The sequence below is a fragment of the Frieseomelitta varia genome, unplaced genomic scaffold (genome assembly GCF_011392965.1).
Source record: "Frieseomelitta varia isolate USP_RPSP 00005682 unplaced genomic scaffold, Fvar_1.2 scaffold_379, whole genome shotgun sequence".
Classification (NCBI taxonomy): domain Eukaryota; kingdom Metazoa; phylum Arthropoda; class Insecta; order Hymenoptera; family Apidae; genus Frieseomelitta; species Frieseomelitta varia.
The window spans coordinates 126529-153584 of NW_025110122.1; the positions used below are offsets into that span (position 1 = coordinate 126529).

The following is a 27056-nucleotide window of genomic DNA, read 5'->3' on the forward strand; positions in this document are numbered from 1 at the left end:
AGTTAAATTTTCTCCGTCTTTCATACGAAAGCGGTCACTCTCTTCGCCATTTCGAGAATATTAATTTAATCGATTCTTATCGTTTTTTTCTTATTTTTTTCCTATAACAAAGAACCTTCGAATATTTCGGCGCGTAGAAGATCCTGATGACGGCGATGTGATCCGGCATGGCGGTGCCCTTGTGGAAATCGCTTTGTCCCAACGAATCGACATGAAATCCCCTCGGTTTTAACACGACGCTTTTATCTCGGTCGGGAAGTCGACGAAGAAGAACGCGAGGAAGACACGGCACGATGGAATGACAGACTGCCGACTATTGTACGCTTCTCTCGATTCCGCTGAATTCACGACGTCCTGTCCTGATCGAGTCTAACCACGGTCTCTACTTGCACAGCTGACGTCCAGCTATTCCCCTTCCTCCTACCGGCTCGTGCAATGCGATTTCTCGTGCACGTATGATGTAACGAATTCGTCCAGGTAGCGTGATTTCAGTCAAAGTCACGCTCGCTCGTTGGACGAGCGCGAGGCTCGCATTAGCGAGCAGCGCGGAACTACACCGGGAGGAACGTGATAAACCGCGGCGGGACGGTGTGCGGGTAACTCGACATCAAGGGCGACGTGTGGAAAAATTCGCGTCGACGAAGAGATATGAATAAGCTCCTTGTCCGCAAATTGCGTCGAGTCTTCGTCGAGATCGCTGTCGGGAGCGGGTGTAATTCCAGTTGGATATATCGAACGAGTGGATATATCGAGTGTCTCGATGGAATTTTGTACGGTATGTTTTAGAGATGAACTTGAAAACTTTGAAAACGTTATTACTCTTTCATTACTATTTGAAAATCTTATCGGTGTAACCCGCTATTTCCCACAAAGACTCGAGCGACGATATTATTCTTCCGCGCGTCGGAGAAATATCTCACGCGCCACGGCACGGAGTACACCGTGATTTTATCGATAAAGCTACCTTCGGAGAAATTACCAGCAGAGAATCATAAACTTCCTTGAAAAGGAGCAGCGTCCGCCACTTCCTATCTGCGAAACGTCCATTTCCCTCGTCATGCCGAGGAATAATTCAGCAGAACGAAGAAGAAAAGATACCGTTATCACGGAGGAACGGCCGCCGACGGAGTTTACCCGTTTTCAGATCCTCGATGAAAAATCAGCCCGCCGTCAGACGATATTACGACTTATTCGCGCGTGACGTCTGACAAATCGCGCGGTGGATTCAACCGCGAAAAAGGACGTGCGTGTGTACGAAAGACCCCCCGTCGATCCTCGAATCCTGAGCAAGCGTGAGAAATACGAAGGACACCGTGGCGGCGTGCCGTGGTAGGCCGAGCTTTCAGGAAACGACAGCTGCGGTAGGACCGTGCTGGTAGGTGTAATGGTAATTTCACACGTGAGACCCAACGCCGGGAGCGATTTATGATCGTGGCGGACCGGTACACTGCGCACTTTCGTAAGTATTCGAGCGTTTGCAAATCTTCGTAGATACGCGTCCAAATTCATGCAATTGAAATCGAAGGAATCGTTCACCATTGATGGGGATCAATAGACAGATAAATTTGTCGAATCTCAACTAAGCGAGTGTAGACACTGTACGTTCTTTTTAACCTCTTGCGCTGGAATGACGTGCCACGCATGTCGAGAATTCTTTGCAAAATTGCAACGTTTTCTCAGTTTTAAGTATATTTAAGTGATAAGTTTATTACTTCTTAATAATTTCTATCCAGTTTATTACTTCTTAATAATTTCTATGATATCGTACCGACAAGTTCAAAAGAAAAAGCGAGAAATTATTGTATACGGTTCGGTCACTCGTTATGGTCCGCGAACCAGTTGTCAGCGCAAGGGGTTAAATTAAAGGATCGATGAAATGAACTAAATGGAATATATAATATATTAAATGTATCATTATTTAAGGCTAGACATAGTTACTAGATTAATAAGATAATTGCTAGATTATTAGATTACTAGAATTTTTATGAAGAGAAAGACTATCTGTAATGTATAAGTTTTGCTTATGGGGATGAAAGAAATTTTCACGTAGCTTTCGCTTCTTCGGTTATAAAAATTACATAAAATTTTGCCTAGTCAAGTAATCACAAGTAACATTATTGCAAAGTGTAGATATTTCTTTCTGAAATTTTTCGTTCGAATTACACCAGGCTTTTGAACGACGGTGCGCGAGCGAGTCGAAGCGGGCGAGTCGCGTTACGATCCCATAAACGTATTTTTAGAGGCCGGGTTACTAGTTCGCGCTCCCTTCCTCTTCGATTCGATGTTTTGACGAGGCCATCACCCTTTCCCTATGTCCTTTCCGTACGCAGAATCATTAAAATTTCAATTTACTCGAAAGAGACGCGCGAGCAGAAATCGCGAGTAGGAATTTCTGAGGTGGGAACGAATGAAAATTTGATCGACGTTTCACGCGTGTCACGGACACCGGCACAATGAATATTTCGCGAAAAATACATATACGACGCTGGAAAATGAATTTTTATTCGTCTGCTCTTTATGGAAATGTTTCCATGTTGTTTTAATTTTTTCTCAAAAATGAATTTATTTATCTCTCAGATATACAAGGTACAACGAGCGTAGAATATTACAATTTCGATTTGATCGTCGAGTAACGAATGCGCCAGTGAATATCGCGGTCTTGCACGGACTGAACGTTTCTACTTACGCGCGGTTTCTACATGGCGGAGAGAGTAAGCGTTCAAGAGATCAAGACCACGGAAAAATACGACAATTACAATTAATTATTCTCGTAGAGAATATCGTTCAATTGAAATGGTCCTACGTAATGATCTGCGAAAAAATAGGTTGTCATCCATCCAAGTTCTCAAAACTGCACGTTGCCTACAATTTATAAAATTTCTAGGAGAACCGACGAAATAATCACTGGCAGTTCTTGCAAATGGATCAACGAATCTTGTTGCGATACACGTGTTATTTCAAACGTGCACAGCGAATTCGAAATACACAGCTTGTTTTCATTCCGCGAAACGTTCAAAGACCTAACACAGAGAAAGCGAGGAAGAGGAGGGGAAGAATTTACTGTCAGAGACATGGTTTTTTAATTGATTTCTGTTTGCGTTCTCTGGGATTCTCTGTGTCCATTGACGAGCCGTGTGTAATTCATCCGCAGACAGTGACATTAGTAGGAAGTAATTATTCGGGAGCGTGAAGGAAACCTAGCGCCGGTAATGTCAATTATCGTTAATCCGCTTAATTGCTGCCAGCTAATTTCTAATTGCGAGTAGAGTGCCAAGCGAGAGAGTGGGCTTTATCGTTATCGACTTCTTTCCGTTCTCTCTTTCTCTCTCTCTCTCTCTCTCTCTACTAACTAACCCGTCGATATCCGATCGATAGCGGAATGTTTCGCCAAAGATCCGAAAAGGATGCATTCCAAAACTATCGCAATTCTAAATTATTCGCTCGCCAACGTCCATGTTTCTTCGTTCCTTCGATTATTTTTAGTTCCAATTCTTTCGATTCTTTCGATCAACCGTGCACGGTGCTTCGACTCGGCTCGATTACGCTCGCGAGTCGCTCCGTCGACGTGAATTTGTCATTTAAACTCGTTAACGAGCTGATACGCGGTACTGCGAACGCTCGGATTTCTCGAAATTTCATAAAATCCAAGTAGAGAAATATTAAATTCCTTGGAAATTCCAGGAAAATTCCAAGAGAGCGCGTAAACATGTCATCGATCGAGAAAAAAAATTGCAAACGAGACGTTGCATCCGTCAGCTGTTATGTAATTTCGTTTCAAGTTGCTCGCTTCGCTAACGCGACGACGATACTCGATTCCGTAATGGTTGAAGTGCTACTTGAAATATTCCTTCGAGCTTCGGATGAGTTAAGGTTCGTTCAACTGTTCCATCAGTTGAAACGAGCAACAGTTGCGCTACGAATACGTTCAATCATGATCGGAGAAATTATTCTTTCTTATCCTTTAGAAATTCATCTCAGACGCGCTTTTAATCACGCGTCAGTTTCTTCTAACCTTTCCTCTTATTGCTCAAAATTAAAAGACTTTGTATCTGTCAAAAATTTAAATCTACAGAGATATCGATTTTATATTGTTCAGTCCTCGATAGGCTTTAAGTTTTAAGTTCACTTTCTTTTAAATTGTCAACTCGCTTTGCGCGCCGGTCCCTCTCTCGCATTTCGAGCATTTTCATCGACACCGAATGCCATCGACAGAAATCGATAGAGCAATTTCGCGATGAATTCCCGCGCGATTGCCAACGATCGTAGGTCATTGAGAAACGATTTTCTCGCGACAATTGGTAATAACCAGTTACGAGCGATTGTCGGAATTCCCTCGTATCGCTGCGCGTTTTGCATTCAACTTGCTCCGGCATCGGCGCGTGTATTTTCACGGAAGAAAAGCAGCCGCGGTACGAGCGTGGATAAGGGTTTTGCGAATGCATTACACGGCCGACGTCAATATACATGGATTATCTCGGTGGAGCATCGGTTGATACTTGCACCGTTCGTACCTACAGTGTGCTAGCTTACTGCCATTTTACCGAATAATTTTCTCCGCTGTCGACGTTAATGCATAAAAGACCTGGCCTGGCTGCCAGGCTACCCGCTGTTATGATTAGAAAAAAAAAAGAAAGAAAAAAAAAACAGAAAGTAAAAGAAAGAGGAAACTCTAATAAAGCGTAAACGTTCGCTCCGAGCGAACGCGTCAGATTCGTTTTTTATCCTCCTTCTGGCGTTACACTTATGTACACACATACACACCGTGTATGCGTATTTTCAGATATCAGAGCGAAATCTTGCTATGGTATAATAGCAGCCTACGACGAGACAAACGATCTACGAAATTAAGGGAAAATTATAAACTTCCTCATTGTTCGGAGATGCAGACGGATAAAAGTTTTGTAATTTACGAAGCGAAAGCTCCGAGACAAGTTTTAGTATTGTCAAGATAGACTAACTAATAAGTAAGTAACGAAAATTTTCTGGAAGCTGTTTCAACGAATTCAGTGGAAAACAAAGGAGTGTGAGTTTAGAATCTACTGACCAAGTTCTTCGCCACTATCAGAAAATCGTATTACTTACGAAATCCATCGAACAAGTATACAAATACTTTACGAAGTGTCTTCAATTGCGTCCTCCTTCTAAGAAGAAGCTGTACACTCTCACGTAACACTTTCTACTGCTTTGGTATTCTTTTATTGGCGCAGTTTCCCAAATTTGGCAAAACCAAAGTCGATGAAGAAACGAAATTACCCGCAAGACCACAGAGAAACGAAATCACGAGCGAAACCAGTGACAAGACTGTTCAAAATTCACCGATCCTCCTGTGCGATTACGCAGGTGGCGCGATGCAAATGATTCCGCGTGTACGTCTTGCAGGTAATCTCGAAGTCGAGAGGCGGCCCCGCGCGCAATTCCGCATGGCGATCGTTGGCAAAACGGTGAATCGTCGGCAAACCGAGTACGCGTGTACGCGAGCGAGGAGGTTGCTCGCCGTAGACGACGGAGCGCCGTTCCGAATGTAAATAGGGCGACCGACCGTGTTTTCCCGCGGACTAAACGAAGAACTGCACCCGCCTGATGCAATCGACTCACTCTCGTACCCTCCGCCGGCAATAAAACGCCACTTCCTCGTAGTTCCTTAACGTATCACGCTCCGTTGCTTTAATATCAAATATTTAGAGTTCGCCAGCGGCGTAAATCGCGATTTCTTATCGGCCAGCCGATAAGGCCCGTGGCTACGTGGCAGGCCACTTAGCATAACAATCGTACCGTGCTGCGTTTTCTCTCCTTTTTCTTTTTCTTTTTCTTTTTTTTTTCAACGCGGTCGCGACGAATGGCGACGATTAAATTCAAGAGACTGCTCCGCCTCGAGCAAGCCAATAAAAATCTTTCGTAGCCAGAAGTCCGTTTATTGGAATAAAATTGTAGCGAACGCGATCGTGTTGATCGATCGAATCCACTTGTCCGATTTTACACGTGAATTTTTAAGAGGTTAAGAGTATTCGAGGTACTTCTGGCAAGTTCAGACAATTTTCAGAAGGAGATTTTTGGAATATCCGACGCGAAACTTCCATTTTCTTGAATTTGTGTTTCTCTTTCTTCGAGAAAGCGGGAACGAAACGTTTGGAGTTAGATCGAAGTGCGCATTCAATTTCATTATCAATGTAGTGGTTTTCCTTGTAGAAGCTGCAAAGAGCCGGCGAGGGGTGAAATTAGAATCGACTCTAATTAGCAGACACGGCAGCCGGGATTCCGATGAATAATTCATGGGCCACGCACGACCACAATTTTCGCGCGAAACAAAAAAGCAGAAATTCTCAATTACACGCGGCGGTTTCTTCGTGAATCGGATTTACAACGAAAGTGTATTCTCGCAGAATAGCGAGAACTTATTGCGGGATAAGGAAAGAAGTTGATGTTTTACCTGCTGCAGTTGCTTGCTTCTCGATATGGTGTTAACATTCTTCGGCTGTGCCTCGTAACCGCCATTATGCTGCAACAGAGAAGAGGAAAAAAAATACTGATTTATATATTCTCGTTGCGTGTACGTACGATATATTATACGAAAGAATATGAAAGGAGGAAAGAAACAGCTCTTAACGAGTACACCCTTGGAGCAGCATCATGTTGGATAGTTTTACCGTGGAGGTTACGTCAGATTTTACTCTCAATCTTAATATTCTTGAGAGTTGCTCTAATAACGATTGATATCAATACTCTCTCATTTCTACGTACGAAAAAATTTTTATCAGATTTTATCTTTCGTGTTAACTTTAACTGCTTTCATTTAACTGTAAATTACAAGTATTGTCGTCACATCTACAACAATGTAAATTTATTACATTCTACCTAAAATTCTATTTAATTCTACTCTCTTATACGACTTTGTCATTGCTGTCCAAGGATTAAGTGCGTCGCGAAAGGAAATGGCTTGGCTGTCGCGGCGCAGAAACGATAGCAAATACCGCGCGTAAATTATTTCCATTGTTCGGGCTGAAAACAGCTGTTGCGTAAATTCGGGCCGACGCGCGGTACGCGTCTGATAATAAACAGCATCGATTCTCGTTTGCTACGATTCGCGTAAATCCCAAATGGCCTGTGAAAACAAATTTCCAGTTTCGCGGCCACCCTCGCGACGAGGTGTGGGAGGAGGGAGGGGCGGGGGAGAAGAGGGGGGGGCTGGACTGCGTCGATTAAATTTCCCAAATCGCAACTCCACCGCCCGTAATTCTTTCTCATATTTCATTTCGTTCGTTCTCTTTCCCTTTATTTCCGCTCGCCCGTCCAGACGAGCGAAAAATGCGGAAAAAACGAAACGGACGAGAGGCAACACCCACGCACCTCGCTCTCTATATGGAGGGCAGTGTGCCAAACGGTGAACGCGATGCGATGCAAGAGAGTTTCGGTCTCCTCCCGCAGCGGTGTCTCCTCCTTCAGGTTATTGTTCATCGTGTCTTGGCGCGTGTCGCCACAGCGGCAGCAATTTGCTCGCAGCCAAGCGCGCGACAGCGAGCTACTGTTCGAGTTTGTCATGATTTCCACCTGGATGTACGATACTTTATTTACATTACTACGTTAAGCTCGATCGATGGCCTGAATGGTGATCGATCTAGGAATCTAGGTGATCGATTTTTCAATTTCAAAGTGTCAGGTTGTTCGGTTCTTCTTCTCACATTTTCTGGTAATTTTCTTTCGAACGAAGCACACGCGCAATCAGCAACCGACGAGGATGATAATCACCAGCGAGGAAAGAAGCGTCGAAATGTGACGAGCCACGTGTCCGGGTGGTTGTACGTCGGCGCCGTGACGCGGCCGTGCTCGTTACGAATTGTTCCGCAAAATCGGGCACCGCCTTTCCTCTTCTCCACCGATCCACCAGGAAACCGCGATCCTCGCCAACAACCTGCGATGATTCATCGACGAAAATCTCGCCGTTAATCTATCGATGCCTGTCAGCCGCGTTTCGTCCGCGTTTCCATCGCGCGTCCTCGTCCCTCCAAACCTCCACCACAGACAGAGACAGAAACGAGCGATCTACGCTTCTTCAAACCTTGCACGCTATGTACATGCACGTTATTTATATCTTGTAGGAACTTGTAGGAACTTCTTGCTCGTGCTAATTGAACGCTATTCACCGACACAATCTCCGACCTTTCCACTTCTTTCTTCTCCTCGAGTTGTTAACACCGCGCGTCATACGAGCATCGGACCACTTCCTGCCGATCGTATCGCGCGATCCATCGATCCACCGTCAAAGAAAGAAAAAGAAAAAAGCACGCACACCGTCCGTCAGTTTCATTCCGATCCTGTTCGCAGCGTACGCTCAAGGTCACCAAGGTGTCTTCCACCCTCAGCCACTCGCTATATCTGCTCGTCGATCTTCCTCGTATCTTCACGCAGTTGCGCGTCGATGGATTCCCGTCGAATCAACGGCGTACGTCTCCTCTCGCGCTTCTCGTTGCGTGGACGCGTTCGCGGAGGGACGACACACGAGCGATCAGTGAGAAAAAACGGCAGCGGGTTCGGTGGACGAGCGAGGATCACGCGACCTGGGTCAACCGGCACGAACGTCTGCGCCGCACGGGAGCCGCCCCGGCGCTGCGGCCGCACAGAGGGATGAAACCCTGCATCTCGGCTCCGAAGAACGTCCACGGGGGTTAGAAGGGGGCAGGAGGGACGGGAGGACGCGACACGTAACCATGGAGACGGGCAAGCAGCGTCGCGGGTTTGCACGCAGGCCTGGTCCTGCGCCGCGGATTCTACAGGATCCGCGCGAGTTCTGCCCGTTGCTCGCCGCGCAACGGAAAAAGGGAGCGAGGAGAGAGAGAGAGAGAGAGAGAGAGAGAGAGAGAGAGAGAGAGAGAGAGAGAGAGAGAGTAGTCTCGGGTGTAGGTCGAGTGCCACTCCCTGTAAATATAATTACCCCGCGAAATTGTCGCGCGCCCGTGTAACTCGATCGCCTCCTTCGCGATCCAACCCTTCTCAACCCCTCCTTTCTCTCATGTTCGTCGTCCGTTCGATTTTTTTTTTTTTTTTCGTCTCATGCTTCCTAAATGGTAAACGAGGTTAACGATTCAACGCGTTCCTCTGTGGGATTCTTTCGGGATAATTGTATTCAACATTTTTTTTTTTCTCAGGGACGAGCGCGTCGTGCGATTGTTTTAAAGGAATTTCGTTCAACACACGCGAATTTATTTTTTCGTCTCTTTCCATCTCGAGTAAATTTAGTTAATTGTACTGTAACAGTTTCCGGGGATTGTTTTCTAAGGGACGAACGCGTCGTGCGATTGTTTTTGAAAGAAATTTCGTTTAAACTTTCACAACGTCGAAACGTAACTCTGTGTATTATTCTACGATAAAAATTTTTTTTTACATTTATAGATTTATTATCTACAACAGCATTTTGGTCTTGTGTATTTTGATCTTGAGGAAATTTAGTTAATGGTATCTATCATTCTAATGTCTAGTCTAATTGAATCTACCATTTCCATGGCGTTTGGATATAATTCTTCGTCTCTCTGTGTTTCGAGAGACAAGTACGGTGGATTCGAGCGGAAAGAAAGTTGACTTCCAACAAGTTCGATTTGATTCGTTTAAATTTAAATAATACGCTGCGATCTACTTCACGTTTCAACGGATAGCAAGTTAGCGAAAGAAATTTTAAATTCATCCGGGCGATGAGTTTCAAATCTTCTGAATTTATGCACACGCCGCTTCAGCGATTGGACAACAATGTTATTAAAATCAATACCAAGTTTCAAAAAGGGAGAAGATTTATTCGAACATTGAATATCGTTCGATCCACTACAACCGGGAATTTCTTGGTTTATTTTCAAGTTTCAGCGAAATCAATTAGCAGTTACAAGGAATGCGTTTTACATGTCGACGGTGGATCAATATCGGTTTTAAATCCGCACGGTTCCACGGATTAAAATTTCACCGCGGCACGGAATTCCAGAGCGATTGTAAAAACCGAACGACTGCCGAAGAAACGTCTGCCAATATTTCACGCGGCAATAAAACGTCGATAAGCAGCGACTAAAATTCAACGACGGACGGCGATATTTTCTCGATCAATTCACGCCGACTAGACGTTGCATGAGCAACACTCCGCGCGGAACAATGGATCGCGATTTTCCTTGACCATTCCGAGACATTTCACGCAAGAATTGAAATTAAATTGGTGTGTTTCAGCGCACGGGCACACGAGAGCGGACAAGAGGAATATTTTACGGGGACGATAAATCATTGGGCCTGGCCTCGTACGTTTTCGCCGATAGAACACGTTCTGCCACAGGACTAGATGGCTGGATAAATAGACGCGTGTCCTTGTTCCGGCGAGCGGCGCGAACAAAGATGCGAGACGTAGCGATTCAGATTCAGCGGTACCGATAATTTAACTGGTAGCCACGAAAATACCGTGACTCAAGGGTTAAATAAACGTGACTTTTTTTATCTTAACCCGTGGCCGTGTGATTCTATAATATGTAAACTTGCTTGGCAAATGTTTCTCCGTGCCTCGCGTACGAACGAACTTCGAAGCCCAGAAATCATGGATAAATCAGTTTTACATCTACGTTTCCCCAGAAGCGAGTACACGTTACGTGAGAGAAGAAAAAAATCCTTGAATATTGTACGGCGAAGAAATATCAAACCGTTGTACTATATTCTATTTTATTGCTTTCGGAGCGAGAGATATTTCAGGAAAGATCAAAGATAGAATTCTGTGAAAGGAACTGTAAGGTGGCTGATTCAAAGAAAATAAATTACGAACGGAATATTTCTTTCTTCTTTTTTCGTCTTGTTTGTTTCTTGATGGAAATGACAGAAGCGAAAAATACAGAAACGAAAGAAAAAGAAAAAAAAAGAAAAGAAGAGGAGGAAATGTGCGAGCAAGAGCATCGTGAAGGAGGATACGCATGTAACAGTTGGCGAAGCTCGATGCGGCAACGACATTTTAATACGAAAAATAGGCAATACTGACATTTTCGAGCGTCGCCGTCGGTCGAATTGCTTAGCTGGCGACTCTCGAGTTTCGAGAATTGGAAACGTATCTGTTCACCTTTCGGTTTCGAGCCGCCAGCTCGAAACCAGATGAAACTTGAAAAAAAAAAAAGAAAGAAAAAAACAGAATGCAAATCCTCGTGCCGGGGGAATTCGCATATCAAATTCGCGAGCGTATCTTTCGCGGCGACGTTTAACCTTCTTCGATGCTAATTAGCCACGTCAACGAATGGAGTATATATAATTTTAGTCACGCGTGACAAAGGTGTGTCGTTTAAAAGAACAGAGGATCGTTCGAAATAGGCTGTGAATAAAAATACTGAGAGTCGCTCGTGTCTGACGAGATATACATTTTATGACACGAATTCACGTGTATAACTTTATCGAAATAACAAAATACAGGTGATTCTAATGCTGCGCGCGTGAAAATCGCAGTTAATTTATCACTTGGCAAACCTCAATTAAGATCTCTGATCAATAGCGAGACATCCGACGTGAAATAGTGCAGGCAGTGACATTTAAAAGTTGAACGTATGCGGTAATAAATACATCGATTTACTTTAACATTTCATTTATTTCCTTAGTCTTTTGGTTTTAATTACTAATTCGTGAAATTAACTTGTACTTGTATTTGCATTTCATACTAAAGTCGTTTTATCTGAAGGGAAAATTTCAAAAAAAATCTTTCATTCTGCATCTTTAAATAAGAAGGGAAGAAACAACCAGAACCATGTCACCCGTGAAAGGATGAATTAAAAATGTAATCGCTTGTGTCTTTAAATTTGCCATAAATGCAAATAAGGAGAAGAGAAACGACCAGGAATACATCATCCGTGGAAGGATGGATTTAAAATATAATCACTCGTGTTGAATATCTCGTTTTGAAAGTTTTACATGAAATTATCGGCGATCGGGTGATCTGGAGAATATGTTATGTATAGGAATGATACTGTCTCGTATCTCGTGCAAACGTAACGAACAAAATAATCAACTAGGAGGCAAGCTGCCTCGACAGAAAGATACCCGATTGGCCAATACCAGCTTAATTGACTTATGCCCCGCAACAAACCGCGCATTACGATTGAGAATCACGTCGAACGAGAGCACAGCTGCAGGGGGAATCGGTTCTCGCTTCGGCACAATCGTGACCGTGCCATGAGGAAACACTGTCAAAATAACACTGACGATCGACCAAGTCACGTCGCATTTGCATTAAATGGATAAATTGCGAAATTGTACGATGGCAATCGTACGACAGGCTCTCGAGATACACTCGGATACGAGAGATCATCGAGTCGCGTGAAATTCACGCACGCTCCATCTCTCTTGCAATTTGAAACTTCGTCTGGTTTGCGTCCATTCGCTGGTAAAGTAAAATTCCTGCTCGCACGAAGATTAGCCGGTCGAAATCTGTAGTTCTCTCTCTTTCTCTCTTTCTCTTTGTAGAGGTTCCTTCTTCTCAATTGTCGAACTTTTGCTCAACGAAATTGAAACGTAGGAGGGCGGACAGTCGATTGTTTGGAAATTTGGATGGCCGAATATTTGAAAAATTGTTTGGAGATTTGGATGATCGAATATCTGAAAGCCTGGAAACCCGAATGAACGAATATTCGGAAACTTGTAGAGCTTAATATCGAATATTTGGAAATTTGGAGGTTTGGATGGTTGAATATCTGAGAATTTAAAGATTTGGATGGTTCGAATATTTGCAAGCTCGATAGCTTAGAGATTGCAATATTCCTGTACCTGGGGATTCGAAGATTCGAATATTCCGGAAGCTCGAAAATTTACTTTTTAAAGTAGCGAAATATACTAAAACGAGTGGAGACTTCAAAACGTAGATTAGTCGAGGGCCGATCGCTCGAAACTTGGGACGATCGTAACTATAGTGGAAACAATAGATGCAGCATTGAACGCATCCTTGACTCGAGACAGGAAGCTTCGCGCGACGAAGTAACGAGTACTCGTACATGTTCTCGTCCACCCAATGACCAATTGCTTGCGCAACTCCTTGCCCTCCTCTTGCGCGAACGAGCACTTTTTTTTTTTCTTTCTAACGCCGCTCGCGGCGAGTTCTCTCATGACCTCACAGGAAGTGACAACCTTCTCGCTCATCGTTATAAATATCCATTCTCGTGCATCGCAGATTCATGTGTATGCAATCGATGCGAATAAGAAAGCGAGTTCTTCTTCTCTTTTCTTCTACTATTTTTTTTTTTTTTTTTTTTTTCTCTTGGTTGCTCTTCGTCGCGCGATCTCCGCGAGTTTACGTAAAACCTCGAGCATCATCGTAAGCGCAATATAACATCCGATAGAGATCACGGAGAACGCGGAGGAAGCGCGCGTTTTATCTGAAGAAGCTACGCTTTATCTTCGACCCGTGACCCTTAGAGCGCGAACCAGCCGGTTTTCTACCCTCTTCTCTCGATCGCCGCGACTGGACACGATCGTCGTCTCGGATATTTATGAACGCCTGACAAATCACTTTATTCGAGTGTGCCTTTCGAGAGCCGCCGTAAAACTGGAAGAAAACACTGCTAGTTTAATCCTTGACACGAATAATTTATTCGTATTTATTCGTTGGAATAATCGAGTGTTTTGCTACGATATTCGTTTGAAATCAAGAAAGATTCTCTCTCTCTCTCTCTGTGTATATAATAGTGTTGATAAAATTTCAAATAGTATAATAAAAGGTACGAGCACCATCACGAGTGTCAGCGAGTAACAGTCTATTTCAGTTCGGTAGAAAGTTGATATTTTCTGGTCGACAGAAGCAAGAATTTCGACTCTCGTTTTCTCAAATTGCTTAATTGTCTCGCTCGTTTTGTTGAAACCTTTGACTCGTCTTCGTTGAACTAATCCACGTTGCTGCCCCAACATTCCTCTCTCAATTACTCTCCTAGTTCACTTTCACTCATTTTGTTAACGTGTAGAAATAATAATGATGATAATGTTACACGTTGAAGTAAAAAGTTTCTCTGACGAAAAAACGGACAGTTTCTCAAAGAAACTGGAACCACCGCGAGGAGAAGCCCAAACCTTTCCCTTCTGTGCTTTCTGAATAAATGACATCCAAGATTCGAGATTAGATTGTTCGACTGGACAAAAGCAACGCAGGAGGAGTTTCATAGGTAACCAACTCCCCGTGACAGATTCGCTCGCGATACCAGGTTCGATTCGACTCGACTGGACACTGGCCAAACGTCGAAATTTTCTTCCCGCGTAACGTACGACTTCTCCGAGAAAAAACGCAAAACAAGAGGGGATTTCTTTATTAACCTCCTCTCGGATTCCTTCGTGTAGACTCTTATCTTGGGGATCCGATAGCACGTTTACGACACGCCGCGTAGAAACCGATCGAATCAATTGCACGAGTTCTCGCTTGACTCGAACAATTTTCTCTTCTTTTTTTTTTTTTTTTTAATCTCTGATCGTGACCATTTGAAGATCACGTTGATCCGCGGATGAAATTGAAAACCGACTCTCGAACTTATCCCGGAATCAGAGTAGAATTAACTCTTATTTTTATCTCTGTTTTCGAGAGGATATATTACAGCCATTACAATTTTTTGCTATTCAAGTGTTCTAAAAACTCGACACGACGATATCATTTAGCCGAAGAAGTAACATCTAAATGAATAATCGGAAAGGAACACGACAGCCATAATTGCTGTTATTACGAAGCGAAGAAGTTCAGGGTCTCCGTCTCAGCTTTTGCTCAACAAGCGAGTTATGTTAAAGTAATTCCTCCAAGTGATATTTATATGACGGATTGACGTCAACGAGCGAAAATGTTTGCAGCGTTCTCAGATTGACTGGCTCCTCGAATTAAAATGTAACGATAAATCAAGCACTCTCGGACAGGCATGGTAATGACGACGACGGTAACAACGTTCGACGACTTATTAAATTTAAAGCCAGCAACTGTGTCAATAGTCGTGTTGCCACGCTGGTTTATGCTGGATGCTCGCGACATCGGTGCCAGTCGCAATCGCGGAAATATACCTCGGGAACGATTAGAAATCCGGGATTAGATTGTACGAATTAGTGCGGCATCTGGTGCTCGGGTAGAGGCTAAACGAGCGTAGTTACAGCGTAGCACGCGACGTGTATGCGGTGTACGCGGAATCATGGAAATTGCTTGCTACTGCTCGTCACAATCTGCTGAAATGACATGGCTCATCTACTTCGTGGTATCTACAATTGAAACACCTAATAAATCTGCAGTATTCGAGCTTTGCCACTGTTTCTTTCTTTTGTTCTTTTTTTCTCTCTTTTTAATTATCGTCTTCTGTGTTGTAATACGTACAACGGTGATTGTATTATGAATATATTTATACGCTGTGCAATATAATGCCCATTCACGCAAGTCTGCGCGACATGAAGACAGACGAGGAACGAATCTTCGAATCTCTCAACTATGGACAAATTATAGTAAAATATGAACTATTAGGTTTAGAGCTTAATACTTCTTTTATTTGGAATTTAAATATTAATATTCTTTCGATCTACGATGAAAAATAATATGTGGTCCAATTAGAAAAAGTAAAGAGTGATCGTGGAAATTTCAAGACCTAGGAAAAATTGCTCCTTTAAAACTGTACGACTTTTCTATTAAACAATTTTTCATTAGACGTAGAATTTAAAAATTATTTCAGGTGTGCAAGCTACGTGAATCGCCCATTACAATCGGATTTTTTACTGTATTTGTTTACTTGTATTTGTAAAAACGCAAGTCATTACTCCTCTACGAACTATACAGTAGATTCAGTTGGAGTAGAACACTCACATAAATTACACATCCACGTCATCCTAATTACTCATACTTCTCTAGCAGAAACGAATGTGATGTATGCTCTTAAAAAAAAAAAAAAAAAACTAGTCATTAGTAGAATTTTAACGCCAGTCGACTCTCACATAATTCGAGTTTGACGATGATAACTACGCGACTGTGCCCGACCGTAACGTATCGGAATACTTGGCATTAAAACGCGCGTTACGCTTTCCATTTCGCGTCATCTAACGAAGTGATAAACGGCTCGAGGCTGCGGACAGCGAAGGCTGATCGACAACGAGGCAAAGAAAAATCGACGTCGACAAAAGCGACGTCCCTCCCTCTTTCGAACAACACCGTTATCAACTTCCTCGTGTATGTACAAAGCTCGTGTGAGTTAGCAGCTTTCAATGAAAAGTTGCGCTCGATGCGCGGCGGCATCGTAACGCGGCGAAAGCTCCGAGCTGGCGGCTCGTCGACGAACGTAAAACGGAGGCGTCTCGATAAATTTTTCTTTCTTTGAGAAACGAGACCGGTTGAGAAGCCGGAGAATCGGCGCGTACGAACGTTCTCGAACGTTCTCGAGCCGAGTCTCGAATTGAATCGAGTTTCGTGGGCAAACACGCGCAATAAAATCGCCGCGTATCGCGTGCATGCATTGGCAACCAGATACGTCGCGTCAAGTCGATGAACTTGAGGACTCAACGAACTGGTACCACGCGAACAAGACCATACACGTGCTAAACTGGTTCTCCTCGCACGTCTGGTGCTCCTCGATTTTGTCTGTCGGACCGTGGTGTAATCGGCATTAGGCGCGTACACACACGACTCGCCGAACAAACCCAAGGCAAATCGTCTTTAGCTGCCTGCCGTTTTCATTTTCGTCCATCGACCGGCTCATCAATTAGCCCATCAATTGGCGACAACTTGTCGTTCGCAATCGTAAATATACGCCCCCGCGCGATCCACCGAACAACGGTCCTCTGCCTCTCCTACGCGATTTCACTCGGTCCGCTACGCGTTGTACGCTATGCGTGTATTTACGTAGAAACTTTGCATCCACAGGCTCGTCAATCGTCCTCCTCTTCGTTTCGAGCGTCGCTAACCAACGACAGACGTTGTCCAAATGTTTGTAACGGTAGATCTCTAGTGTGAAAACAAACGAAGAAGGCGCGTGTCTCTGGCAGCGAGAGAGACGAAGCAGATTCGTTCATGATCTTCGAATCCTCTTCGAGTCTTCTTTGTCGTCGTTACATTTTTTTAAACGATCGATCGCGAATCGAGTATTATTTGAATTTAAGAAAATTGAACGTTCTCTCGTTGGTGGAGAAGTGTTTCACATTTTGTACGCACGACAGGACGCAGAAAATGCATTCGAGCACATAGTCGGTTTATCTAATCAATTATGACGTTGATAAAATCACGGTTCCGGCATTATCTCGCGGATCTACCCCAACAACCAGGCGGGTGTGAACCGATCGTTTCCACCGCATTCCGTCCTTCGAGCGCTCGCGCACGCCCTGCTCTCGGATTACAAGCGCGCACATGATACATGTGTACTTCCGCGAGAGAGTCACTCGATGCCAGCGCACACTCTTTCGCCTTCGTTCACGCTTTGCAAAAGCGGGGCGACAACGCGACGCGCTTCCTGATTCTCGCGTTTCCCTCGCGGCGGTTTCACGCGTACGCGCGATTTACACCCGAACTGCGAATTCTGATTCATTAGCCGATCGTCGGCAATTCCGACAATTGACAATGCTTCGACGACAAATTTGATTGCGTCAGAGAATGCAATCAAACTTTTTCAAAAATGAACCATTTTGCAAAATATGAAAATTATCGCAACGCTTGTGTAACACTTGGAATGAAATTAACAAGAGGTGAAATACGAGAAAATTTTTGTACAATTAAAGTTAATATTTCGTATCGTTTGATCGATTACCTTTCGATTCTAGAAACGATGAAAAATCTTTTGTTTTTTAAATATAAAAAAAATATATATATATATTCTCACTGTAATTGATCTTTTTACGAAAGGAATACAGGTAATTGTCAATTTAATACAGAAACAATGCACAAAATAAGAAAAAAAAAGATTTCTTCATTTCTCTTTTTTTCTCTTTTTTTAACAAACGTTAAACGGACGAAAGACTGCAGAATTTTAAATCAAATTTTTAAACCGGTCATTGGTACGTTTAGTGCTGAACGTTGCCGTATATACCGATAAAGTAAATATAAAATTTCGTTGGCGTTGCGATACGCTGCAGAGTCGCGGAAAGGTTATCAGTAGCCAAATAAGCCGTGGTCAAATCCTAATTCCTGGCCAGTTAGCAACGTATCGAACAAATCGAAACACGACTTAATCGATCGACCGATCTCGTTGCCCTTTTCCCTCCACTCGTCGATCGACGGCTGCACCACTGCAAGTAGGCACGTACCGAACCGGCGTGCCGAGATTACGCTTAACGCTCGCTAATGCACGCTTATATTCTAAATTATAGAATGTTTAACCACCGCTCGAACCGGCAACAGCAGCAGCAGCAGCAGCAGCCACCGCCTCTCTCGTAATTCAATTAAACCGAGCAGCAAGTTATAATTTACTTTCCGTAATGCGGTTTCCGCGGCGAGTTTCGCATCGGCCGGCCCCGTCGCTTAATTCGTTCGGGAACTTGTAACTATCTTGCGTCGTCGACACGTTCCTCCCCCTCTTCGCCCTAACCTCCGGTTAATTGTCAGCCGGCTCTCGCTTTTGTGCTGGCCAAGATGGTCCTGTGAAGGATTCCCGAGAGCGAGAGCGCAACTTTTCTCTCCCGGCGAAGCCGAGTGTCTCTTCGATTCGGGGCGAAGAAAACTCCAAGAGTCGGAAGGAAAGTTTACTACCGGGCGGAGATCGGGAGTTGGCGATACAGTTTGACACGAATTGCGAGCGGAGTTTCGGAAACGAAATTTTCGCGCGGAGAGAGAAACTTGGCGATTTGTAACACACACCGATCGTGCTAAAAGTTCTAATTTCCTTTTCGTGTAAAGGGATTCGGATCGTTGAGGGCTCCCTGCCGCGCGACGTCAGGAGGAATTTCGTGAGCGGCTCCATCTCGGGATTCCAGGCACGGCCGCGATTTAATATATACGTCCGCGTTCACGGACACAAAGCACGTTCGGCTGGTTCGACACGATCGGCAGAAGATGTAACCCCATAAAGTTCGTTCACGGTATCTAATCTCCCAGTGGCGGACGGGTTTCTCTCTCTCTCTCTCTCTCTCTCTCTCTCTCTCTCTCTCATCGGATGGCTTTCCTCCGCGTCTGCGAAAATTCCGCGGCAGCCGGGGTGAACGCGTTCGCCGCGATAAAACCGAACCGAGAATAGACAAGTGACGCAAGGCGCCAGGAGGTCGCCCGTTCGATACATCGCCGGCAATCGCGCGAGGAACTCCGTTTCATTGCAACAATTATACACATCGCGCTTTTTCGATACTTTCGTAACGAAGTTCCATTCCCGAACCGATGTCTAAGATATATCCGTGCTAGCTTTTTCTTTTCAGAAAAACAGAGTTCAGTTTTCGACTCGTTGTCGGTCAAATATGTTTGTTGCATTTTGTACGATATATATTATCTGTCGTAAAATATATACATGCCATCGTCGACACTCGAACGTGTCAACAAGTAATCGATAGTTTCATAACGAGGTCGATGGTTTTACGAGCAAGTCGGTACAAATGTTTACACACTTTCATGTAACGCAGATAGATAGTTTCAAGAGCGTGTTTCGGAGCTTGCGTTTGAACGAATGTTTGACAGTTCTGGGAGGCTGCGTGTGTAAAATCAGACACGGGCGTGCTACGTCTCTGTTTCATCGGCACGACGATTGATCGGAGATTGATCGACGTACCAGAGACGTACAATTAAATTAACGAACGACGATTAAAATGCCGACGAACTGCCGGAAACGATGACCACTCGATCGACGAACGAGTCAGAGAGTGAAATCTCTCTGTTTGAACGAATGGTGTCATTTCAGGCTCGATCGAATGTCAGGAATATTTGCACGAGCATCGCTTGTTTATTGAAGCAATCTCTATTTCCAACGCGTTACGCGACAGAGGAATCCCTTGGTACGAGAGTTACATCCGTTTCGCTTACATCACTCCACGGATAGTTCATCGTTTCGTTCCATCAACGTTTCCAAAGGCTGATTTATCGGCGAAATTTTCGTCTCGACAACGGAGGGGGGAAAAAAAAAGATAAAAAAGAAGAACGACTCACCGTGTACGCGACGTGATAGCTGCGTTGATGCACGTCGCCGTGACACTGGACGGTAGACAGCATGTTGACAGCTGTCAACCACGAAACAACTGACCGGCGATCAATTTTTGTACGCACTGAAAGCTCACACCGACACCAGGATTCAACGATTGTACACGCTCGTCATTCTCGGTCACGCAGTTTGGATCATCGTTCGGCCTGTTCAACGATCGACCGGAAGCGCGTGCTCGCGCCGTCGAATTCGCACGACATTCTTCGCACTCGATCGAGAATTGAAATCGAACGAGCGATCTAGCAAATTTTGCCGATGACGGTGACGATGAGAAGAAAAAGGGAATGACGACACCGTTGAACGACGAAAGGACGCGGGACACGTTCGATGGCAAAAGCCGACGGAACTCGAATGGAGCTCTCGTGTCTTTCGGATCACGCACGGAACGTATAGGTTTAGGTATACGGTATGCGCTTGCGCGGTGCCCCGGCAAAGGCGCCCCGAGACCACGCTCGGTTTCTCCTTGTTCTCCACTTCTTTCTCTCCCTGGTTCTTCTTTCTTCCTCCGTTAGACTTGCTCGCCGCTCTCGCCAGTCGTTGATAACCGAACCGACCTACAACCGATTTCTGCACACGCGATAGATTCGAATTGATCGAATCTTCGTCTCGCGGTACCGTAAATTTTGCCACAAGCGCGAAGTCGAGATTTAGTAATACCGACAGCCAATTATGAATCTGTTCATCAACTCCGAGAGTTAATTAACTTTTAGATCATTGAAGAGGAATTTTCTAAACTTGAAATTATCGGATTCCATCAGAATTCGGAGGGACACGGCAAAGAATTTGCAGGATTTTTTTGAAACAAAGTATCGCCTCTTCTCGTTCTCCGACAGACAGAGAGATACACGCTTGAAAAATATTTCATTTCAAACTGGTCTCTGCGACCTCTCCCGAAAATTGAATATTCCGGCTTTGTTCCGAGTTTCGAAATTTTCGAGGCCATCCTTCGTTCGTGTTTCGAATCGAGAAAAGAGAACATTTGAACGTCAGCTGTCCGTTTCATTTTCGATCCGTTTCTCAATTTTCGCGTGCATCGGACAGCTTGGAAATCTGCTTCTCTCCTCGAATCGTGTTTATCGAGACAGAGCGTTAGACCCCCGTTTTAGACGAAGGAAAACTTGCAGTGATAAACACTCGTGAGTTGTTCAATTCCTTTTGCAACAGTCGCATCTATTTCCTTTGCAGGAAGAATTTGCTCGCTCTTTCGAAACCCGCCCAAATTGGCAATTAAACGTTTGAAGCATTCCCGCCCTATTTCTCTTCAGCCCAATAAAAGTTAAAAATCCTTCTCTTTTTACATTTTTACAATTTTCGAGGAATATGATAAATTTATATTTGACACGCTGAATTTGACTAGACGTGATACTTGCAAATGATAAAATTTGTATTTATTTTGTAATAAATACAAATAAAAGTAACCAAAATCATTGGAATCGCAAATTGTTGATCCTCGACTGAAGATTTTGGATGTAAAAATCGAAATTCTTTGAAACTGAAGCTCCCGATTCTGCCCGACGAATCATTTTCTCAGAAAACGCTTCTCGATCACCTCGCATACTTACAGTTGCCGCGCGTTTCAATTAAAATCCCGGCGTCGTCGTCCGTTTAATAGAATTTCACGGAATATTTATGCACGACGAGGAGGGGAGTGTCGTAAGTTATCGACGAGCGGGGCAAAAGTGTAAGAGATCTGGAACCGTTTCTGTCGCATCGTAATACGATATGCAAATGCAGAAGGAAAGGGGAGAGGAGGAGATTATCGGGAGGAACGAGCGGCGATAAAGGAGACTCAGGACTCTCAATGATCGTTTCTCTCGTGGCAGGGGCCACAATTATCGATACAAATTCAATCCAGACCATCCTCGTGTTACTTTTATCGATTGGAAACCGGTTCGTCAACGGGCACGGATCATTTGTCTCGATCCGCTTCGATCTCTCCTTCGATTTACTGGGCGGCGTGTCATCGTCGTCCTTGATCCTCGATCGCGTTCCGATTCGCCTGCAATTGATCAACGGGGCGCCTTCGTTAATTCACGAAAACGGGCCCTTTCTTCTCTTTCCGACAGTCATCCCCGGTAATCAGTGAAACAAACCGGCCGATCGACCCTTCCAGAGGAATTAATTTCGCGCGTTTAATCGAACCAGGCTACTCTAATTCCCTGAGACGGTTGAACAGATCAAAGGGCCACGATCTGAGCCAGCTCTTCGATTCCGCATCGTTAATCTCCTCGTCTTCTTCGTTGAAATGCTGAAACCTTCGCGATCTTAAATTTGTTTCGCAAGTTTCGATTCAACTCGAACGCTTGAAAAAATCGCAAGATTTTCGATTTTCCCTTGCTCGGGAGAACTTTTCCCTGTCGGACGTTCGAGCGTTCAAATTCTCAAACGCTTTCAACTGTTTCGGCTGTTACGTAAAGTGTAAAATCACGGACAGCGAATGCTTTAATTCACGTCGATTCGTGCGTGAATTTCACGCCGGACGATGGTCGGATTTAACCGGACCTCGTCGCAGTTACGCGATAAACGTTTCACCCCGGGCGGGCAAGGGTTAGAGCCGTACGCAACAATAGAGGCCAGCAACCAAACGCCGCGGTAATAATACAGTTCGACATTTTCAATCCATTTCTCGCAGGCATTGTACGAGTGGAACTCGATCGCCGTTTGCTCGCGTCCGTAATAACAATAATCGTTGGTTACGTTTAAAAAGAAAAGGAGAAGAGAAAAACGCACGCAGCGTGCTCGTGTTTCGCCACCCACGTTGCTTCACGCACGTTGGAAAAAATACGACAAACGAAACGAGAGTACGTGGCGAAGATGAATGTGAGTTGAGTAATAAAGGAAAAAGAGAGAGAGAGAGAGAGAGAGAGACAGTGAGAGAGAAATAACAAGTAGAGAAAAAAAGAGAAGGAGAAGGGAATGGTTTTAGACTCCGCCCATTTGAATTCTTTATCGGCTCCACGAATCTCCGGTGTAATTAGAAGATATCGAGGGGCACGTTCGGCCAAGATAGCCAGTTTCCAGGTGAGTCACGCCATTGAAACGAAACCTCCGGACCGGCCGAGTGATATTTTACGACACCTTTAAATCTATTTTACGCATATCGACGTCGTGCGAAATGAAATTCACGCCGAGATGCGTTCGTTCCGTGTTGTTTCGAGCCATCGAATGACAAAAATAATGACACGGTTCTCCATATCTCGTGGAAACTGAGAACATTTGTCCAACTTTCGAAAATTCGCACGTCCGAATGGTCGTGAAGGTGAAAACATGCAACGACTGGACGACTGAAAAATTGATCAGAGATTTAATAATTCGGAAATGTAAATGTTTGCAAAGTCGGCAACTCTGCGATTGGCGATCCAACAACGACTGAAATAGAATTTGAGAATTCAAGAAATTCGACGGTTTCGAAAGACTCGACGATTTTAAAGGCTTGAGAGTGAAAATATTTTGAAATTCAAAAGGTGGCTCGAACAATTCGTAAATCCCAAAATTCGGAGGAATAATCAATAAGAAGAATTTCCCGAAGGTTGCCAGAAAGAATTATTATAAACATCAACGTACTCCAACTGACTTACGACGCTCCAATTCTTTAAACACCCACTGACTTAAATCGCAAAAGACGTCCACGATAAATAACGGAGCAATTGCATTTCAGAACGAATGCAATTAGATCGTGCGCGAACGATCTTCGAGGTAATACGCTTTGTCACTCGTATATATCTCGGGAGAGATTCACGAATAGCGAATAGAATGGCTGGGCAACAACATTTTTCACGTTAGCAACGCGAGATTCGCACGGCGGAACGAAACATTAATCGTTGACCAGAATCGGAACGCCCGCGGCGAGGAGACCGGAGAGACGTTGGTTCATAAATTTCGATGCACTTAGAGACGCTTGCGCAGCCATGCCCTTGCTACACTGAACCGTTTCAGACTTGTTCGACGGTGGGGAGGGGGAGTTTCGGGACCCAGAAGACGGGATAGACGTTTCGGCACACGATGACAAATCGTTCAGCAGAAAGGATTCCCATTGATCCAAGTGCGATACGACGACACGCGGGTGAAACTTCCGATCGTTGGGAATCTCCAACAGTCGAGAAAAGTCGTAGGAAAGTGCACGTGTCGCGCGATGTTTGATGTTCGATGCTCGAAGAGGCATGCAAAGATGCGAATGTATTTCATAAACTGGGATTTTCATAAACTAGATTCGTATAGAAGTGCCAGATTGAGAAATAATACACGAGAAATCTCTGAAACGAAATTTTTAAAGGATTCCTCTATTTTCTGGAACAAGTGTCAGAAAATTGGAATATTTTCATTTAAAATCGACTATTAAGGTTTTAAGTTTATTTATAAATCGGTTGAGTGATAAATTTTTTATCGTCTACTCAGGGATTTTTGTTACGCACGAACCAAGGGTTAATGTAAAATTATATTCAGGCTTTGTTTGAATTACTCAGACGACAAAGTTTGCTCCAATCTTTCCTGCGATCCTACTTCAATCCATCATGTGTCGCGTAATCCCCTAATACATGCGAGCAAGTGTATCACGTGATTTGAGAATTTTTATTGAAAAACAGATGAACCAAGAGAAGTGAAATCTCTTGCCGATAAGATAACGGATTGACCGCCTTTTCGAAATGAAAACGAGGAGCGGAACTTCAAGAACTAAACGCTCGGCTAAAACGTTCGAGAGGTCAGGAATAGCAACAAATCTTCCCAAGTTCGCTAAAGACATCGTAACTTCTAAATCAGGATGAGAGATCACCCGCACGACGGATCCATTCATTTCCTAATTTGTTGGCATTCGTCCAATTCTTCCATTGCGTTCCTCGATACCGTTCGGATCAATTTCACGTAAATTTTGACCGAAATTAACACTTCTCTCTCTTCTTTTTATCGCAGCTCTTGGTGACCTGATTCTAGAAACCATCTCTGCCGAGCGCAACTGGATTACCAACCGAGAGATATTTATTCTAGCCGATACATTTATTAGACGTTAAACTCTCGATCTGAAGGTGAAAAATTTCCCTATTAGTCGCCTCTTACGACACGCAGGGATTACGTTAGGTCGATTCTATCCCCGAGCCCACAGGGGTACGATGAAATCAATAAAAAATCAATCAGTACATCGTGTAAATAACAAATTTCAATATCTCGAATATTTTTAATTTAAAAAAAAAAAAGAAAATCCAGAGATATATAAGTTGGAGTACAAGTTCCTTCGACTTGCTGTTAGATCCGAACGAATTGAATTGAATTCCGCTCGCGCGGAATGGAGGCAGCTCGTTTCCTCGAGCGTAGCAGCGGAGCGCACGCGTGCACGTCTAAATTTAACCGGAAGTTAGTAGCCTAGCCGATAGTGCGGGGTAACGCCTCGGACGAGATTACGACCGGTGCCTGGCGTCGAAGTGGCCGCTTCCCTTTTTCCTTCTGTCGCCAACGATCGAACGCCAGCTACCCCTTTCCACTACCGTAAATAAATCCATTCGGTTTACGCGTGCCGGGGGCAGATGTTGCGCCGCTCGTGTCTCGCTGGCGAAAGGGAAACGTCTTTCCAAGGCACGGACAGGCTCTTAAACAGGCTCGATTATGCACTCACGAGAGCGTCGTTACGTTTTCCTCGAGTGGATACCGCATTCGTTTGTGTGTTGTTTGGTGGGTACACGACTGTTTTGAGTTGGAAGATTTAGGTGGTTTCTGGTCTTATTGGGAATTTGTAACATTCCATTAATATTTTCTTTATTTGGAAATCTCTCCTATCTTTGTACGTATCGCGGTTTTTTCCTTCAAAATGAAAGCTGAAATTAAGAAATTGAAATGAACGAGAAGTTTATAATCCGGAACATTTTTAATTATCTAAATTATCGTAGGAAGACGCGAAAAGGAATTCTAAGAAACTTCCTCGTGATGATACGGTCGAAACTCTCGCGTAATGAAAATCAACTTAGGCGAGGAAATGACCGACAGTTCATTTACAAAACGTTGAAAAAAATATATACGAAGGTACATGAAACAACAGAGCGCGAAAAACAATTGTGCAGAATCGATCGTTTGATCATTTTCGTTGTGCATTGAGAATTCGCGACGGCTGTTACGCGAACGCGAGTAGAATTTTGTTGCGCGGCCTTGTTTGCAGAAGCGGTCCGGGCCAACAAAGCAGGCCACGCAATTAAGTTAAATAAGATTAATGCACGACGTGATGCTACAACTTCAATGGCGAGACGTGTTTCCGCCGGTCCGGCGTAAATTCGTACGATCGTTGGCGGAACACGAGCCGACGCGAGATTAATTGCATCGAAAATGCAGAAAGGGTTGCGCGCAAAAGGGAACAAGGCTGCTCTCTGTTCCGGCTTCTTGCTCGACCGCTGGTACGCGCTCGCTGCACGTATCAATTTCGCGGATTATATCGCCGTTTTGACCAATCTGTCGCGTTTTTATTGCTCAAAGGAAATTTCGACATTGAGTCTTGTTGCTCGGGTGAAAAATTCCAGCGGCAGCCTATATTCTCATTTCAGAAAAATTCAATTACGCTTGTGTGAATGTGTGCTGCGTGTTGCACAAAGTTGCATAGAATAAAAAAAGAAAAACAAACAAATTCTATCAAGCGATTATGTTATCATAATAACATCTCGTGACAAAAATTCCAGAGACAGCCTATATTCTCATTTCAGAAATATTCAATTACGCTTGTGTGAATGTGTGCTGCGTGTTGCACAAAGTTGCATAGAATAAAAAAAGAAAAACAAACAAATTCTATCAAGCGATTATGTTATCATAATAACATCTAGTGACAAAAATTCCAGCGACAGCCTATATTCTCATTTCAGAAAATATTCAATTACGCTTGTGTGAATGTGTGCTGCGTGTTGCACAAAGTTGCATAGAATAAAAAAAGAAAAACAAACAAATTCTATCAAGCGATTATGTTATCATAATAACGTCTCGTGACAACGTGTG

At 44.0% G+C, this 27056-nt stretch overlaps 1 protein-coding gene across 12 annotated transcripts in view; it reads right to left on the reverse strand.

Annotated features, from left to right (window-relative positions):
* The window catches only part of LOC122531154 (tensin-1), a 174341-nt gene that overhangs the window by 42716 nt on the left and 104569 nt on the right, over positions 1-27056 (reverse strand). For 9 of the 12 annotated variants that reach the window (XR_006307208.1, XM_043658830.1, XM_043658831.1 and 6 more), the window contains one exon: positions 6428-6496. Coding sequence is in view for 11 of the 12 variants with exons in the window: in XM_043658830.1 (XP_043514765.1) it covers positions 6428-6496 (69 nt within the window). In the remaining variant the exon portion in view is untranslated. Of the gene's footprint in view, positions 1-115; positions 354-6427; positions 6497-7344; positions 7500-20041; positions 20451-27056 lie in introns of those variants that run through there. The other 3 variants (XM_043658836.1, XM_043658835.1, XM_043658838.1) reach the window with 3 other exon arrangements.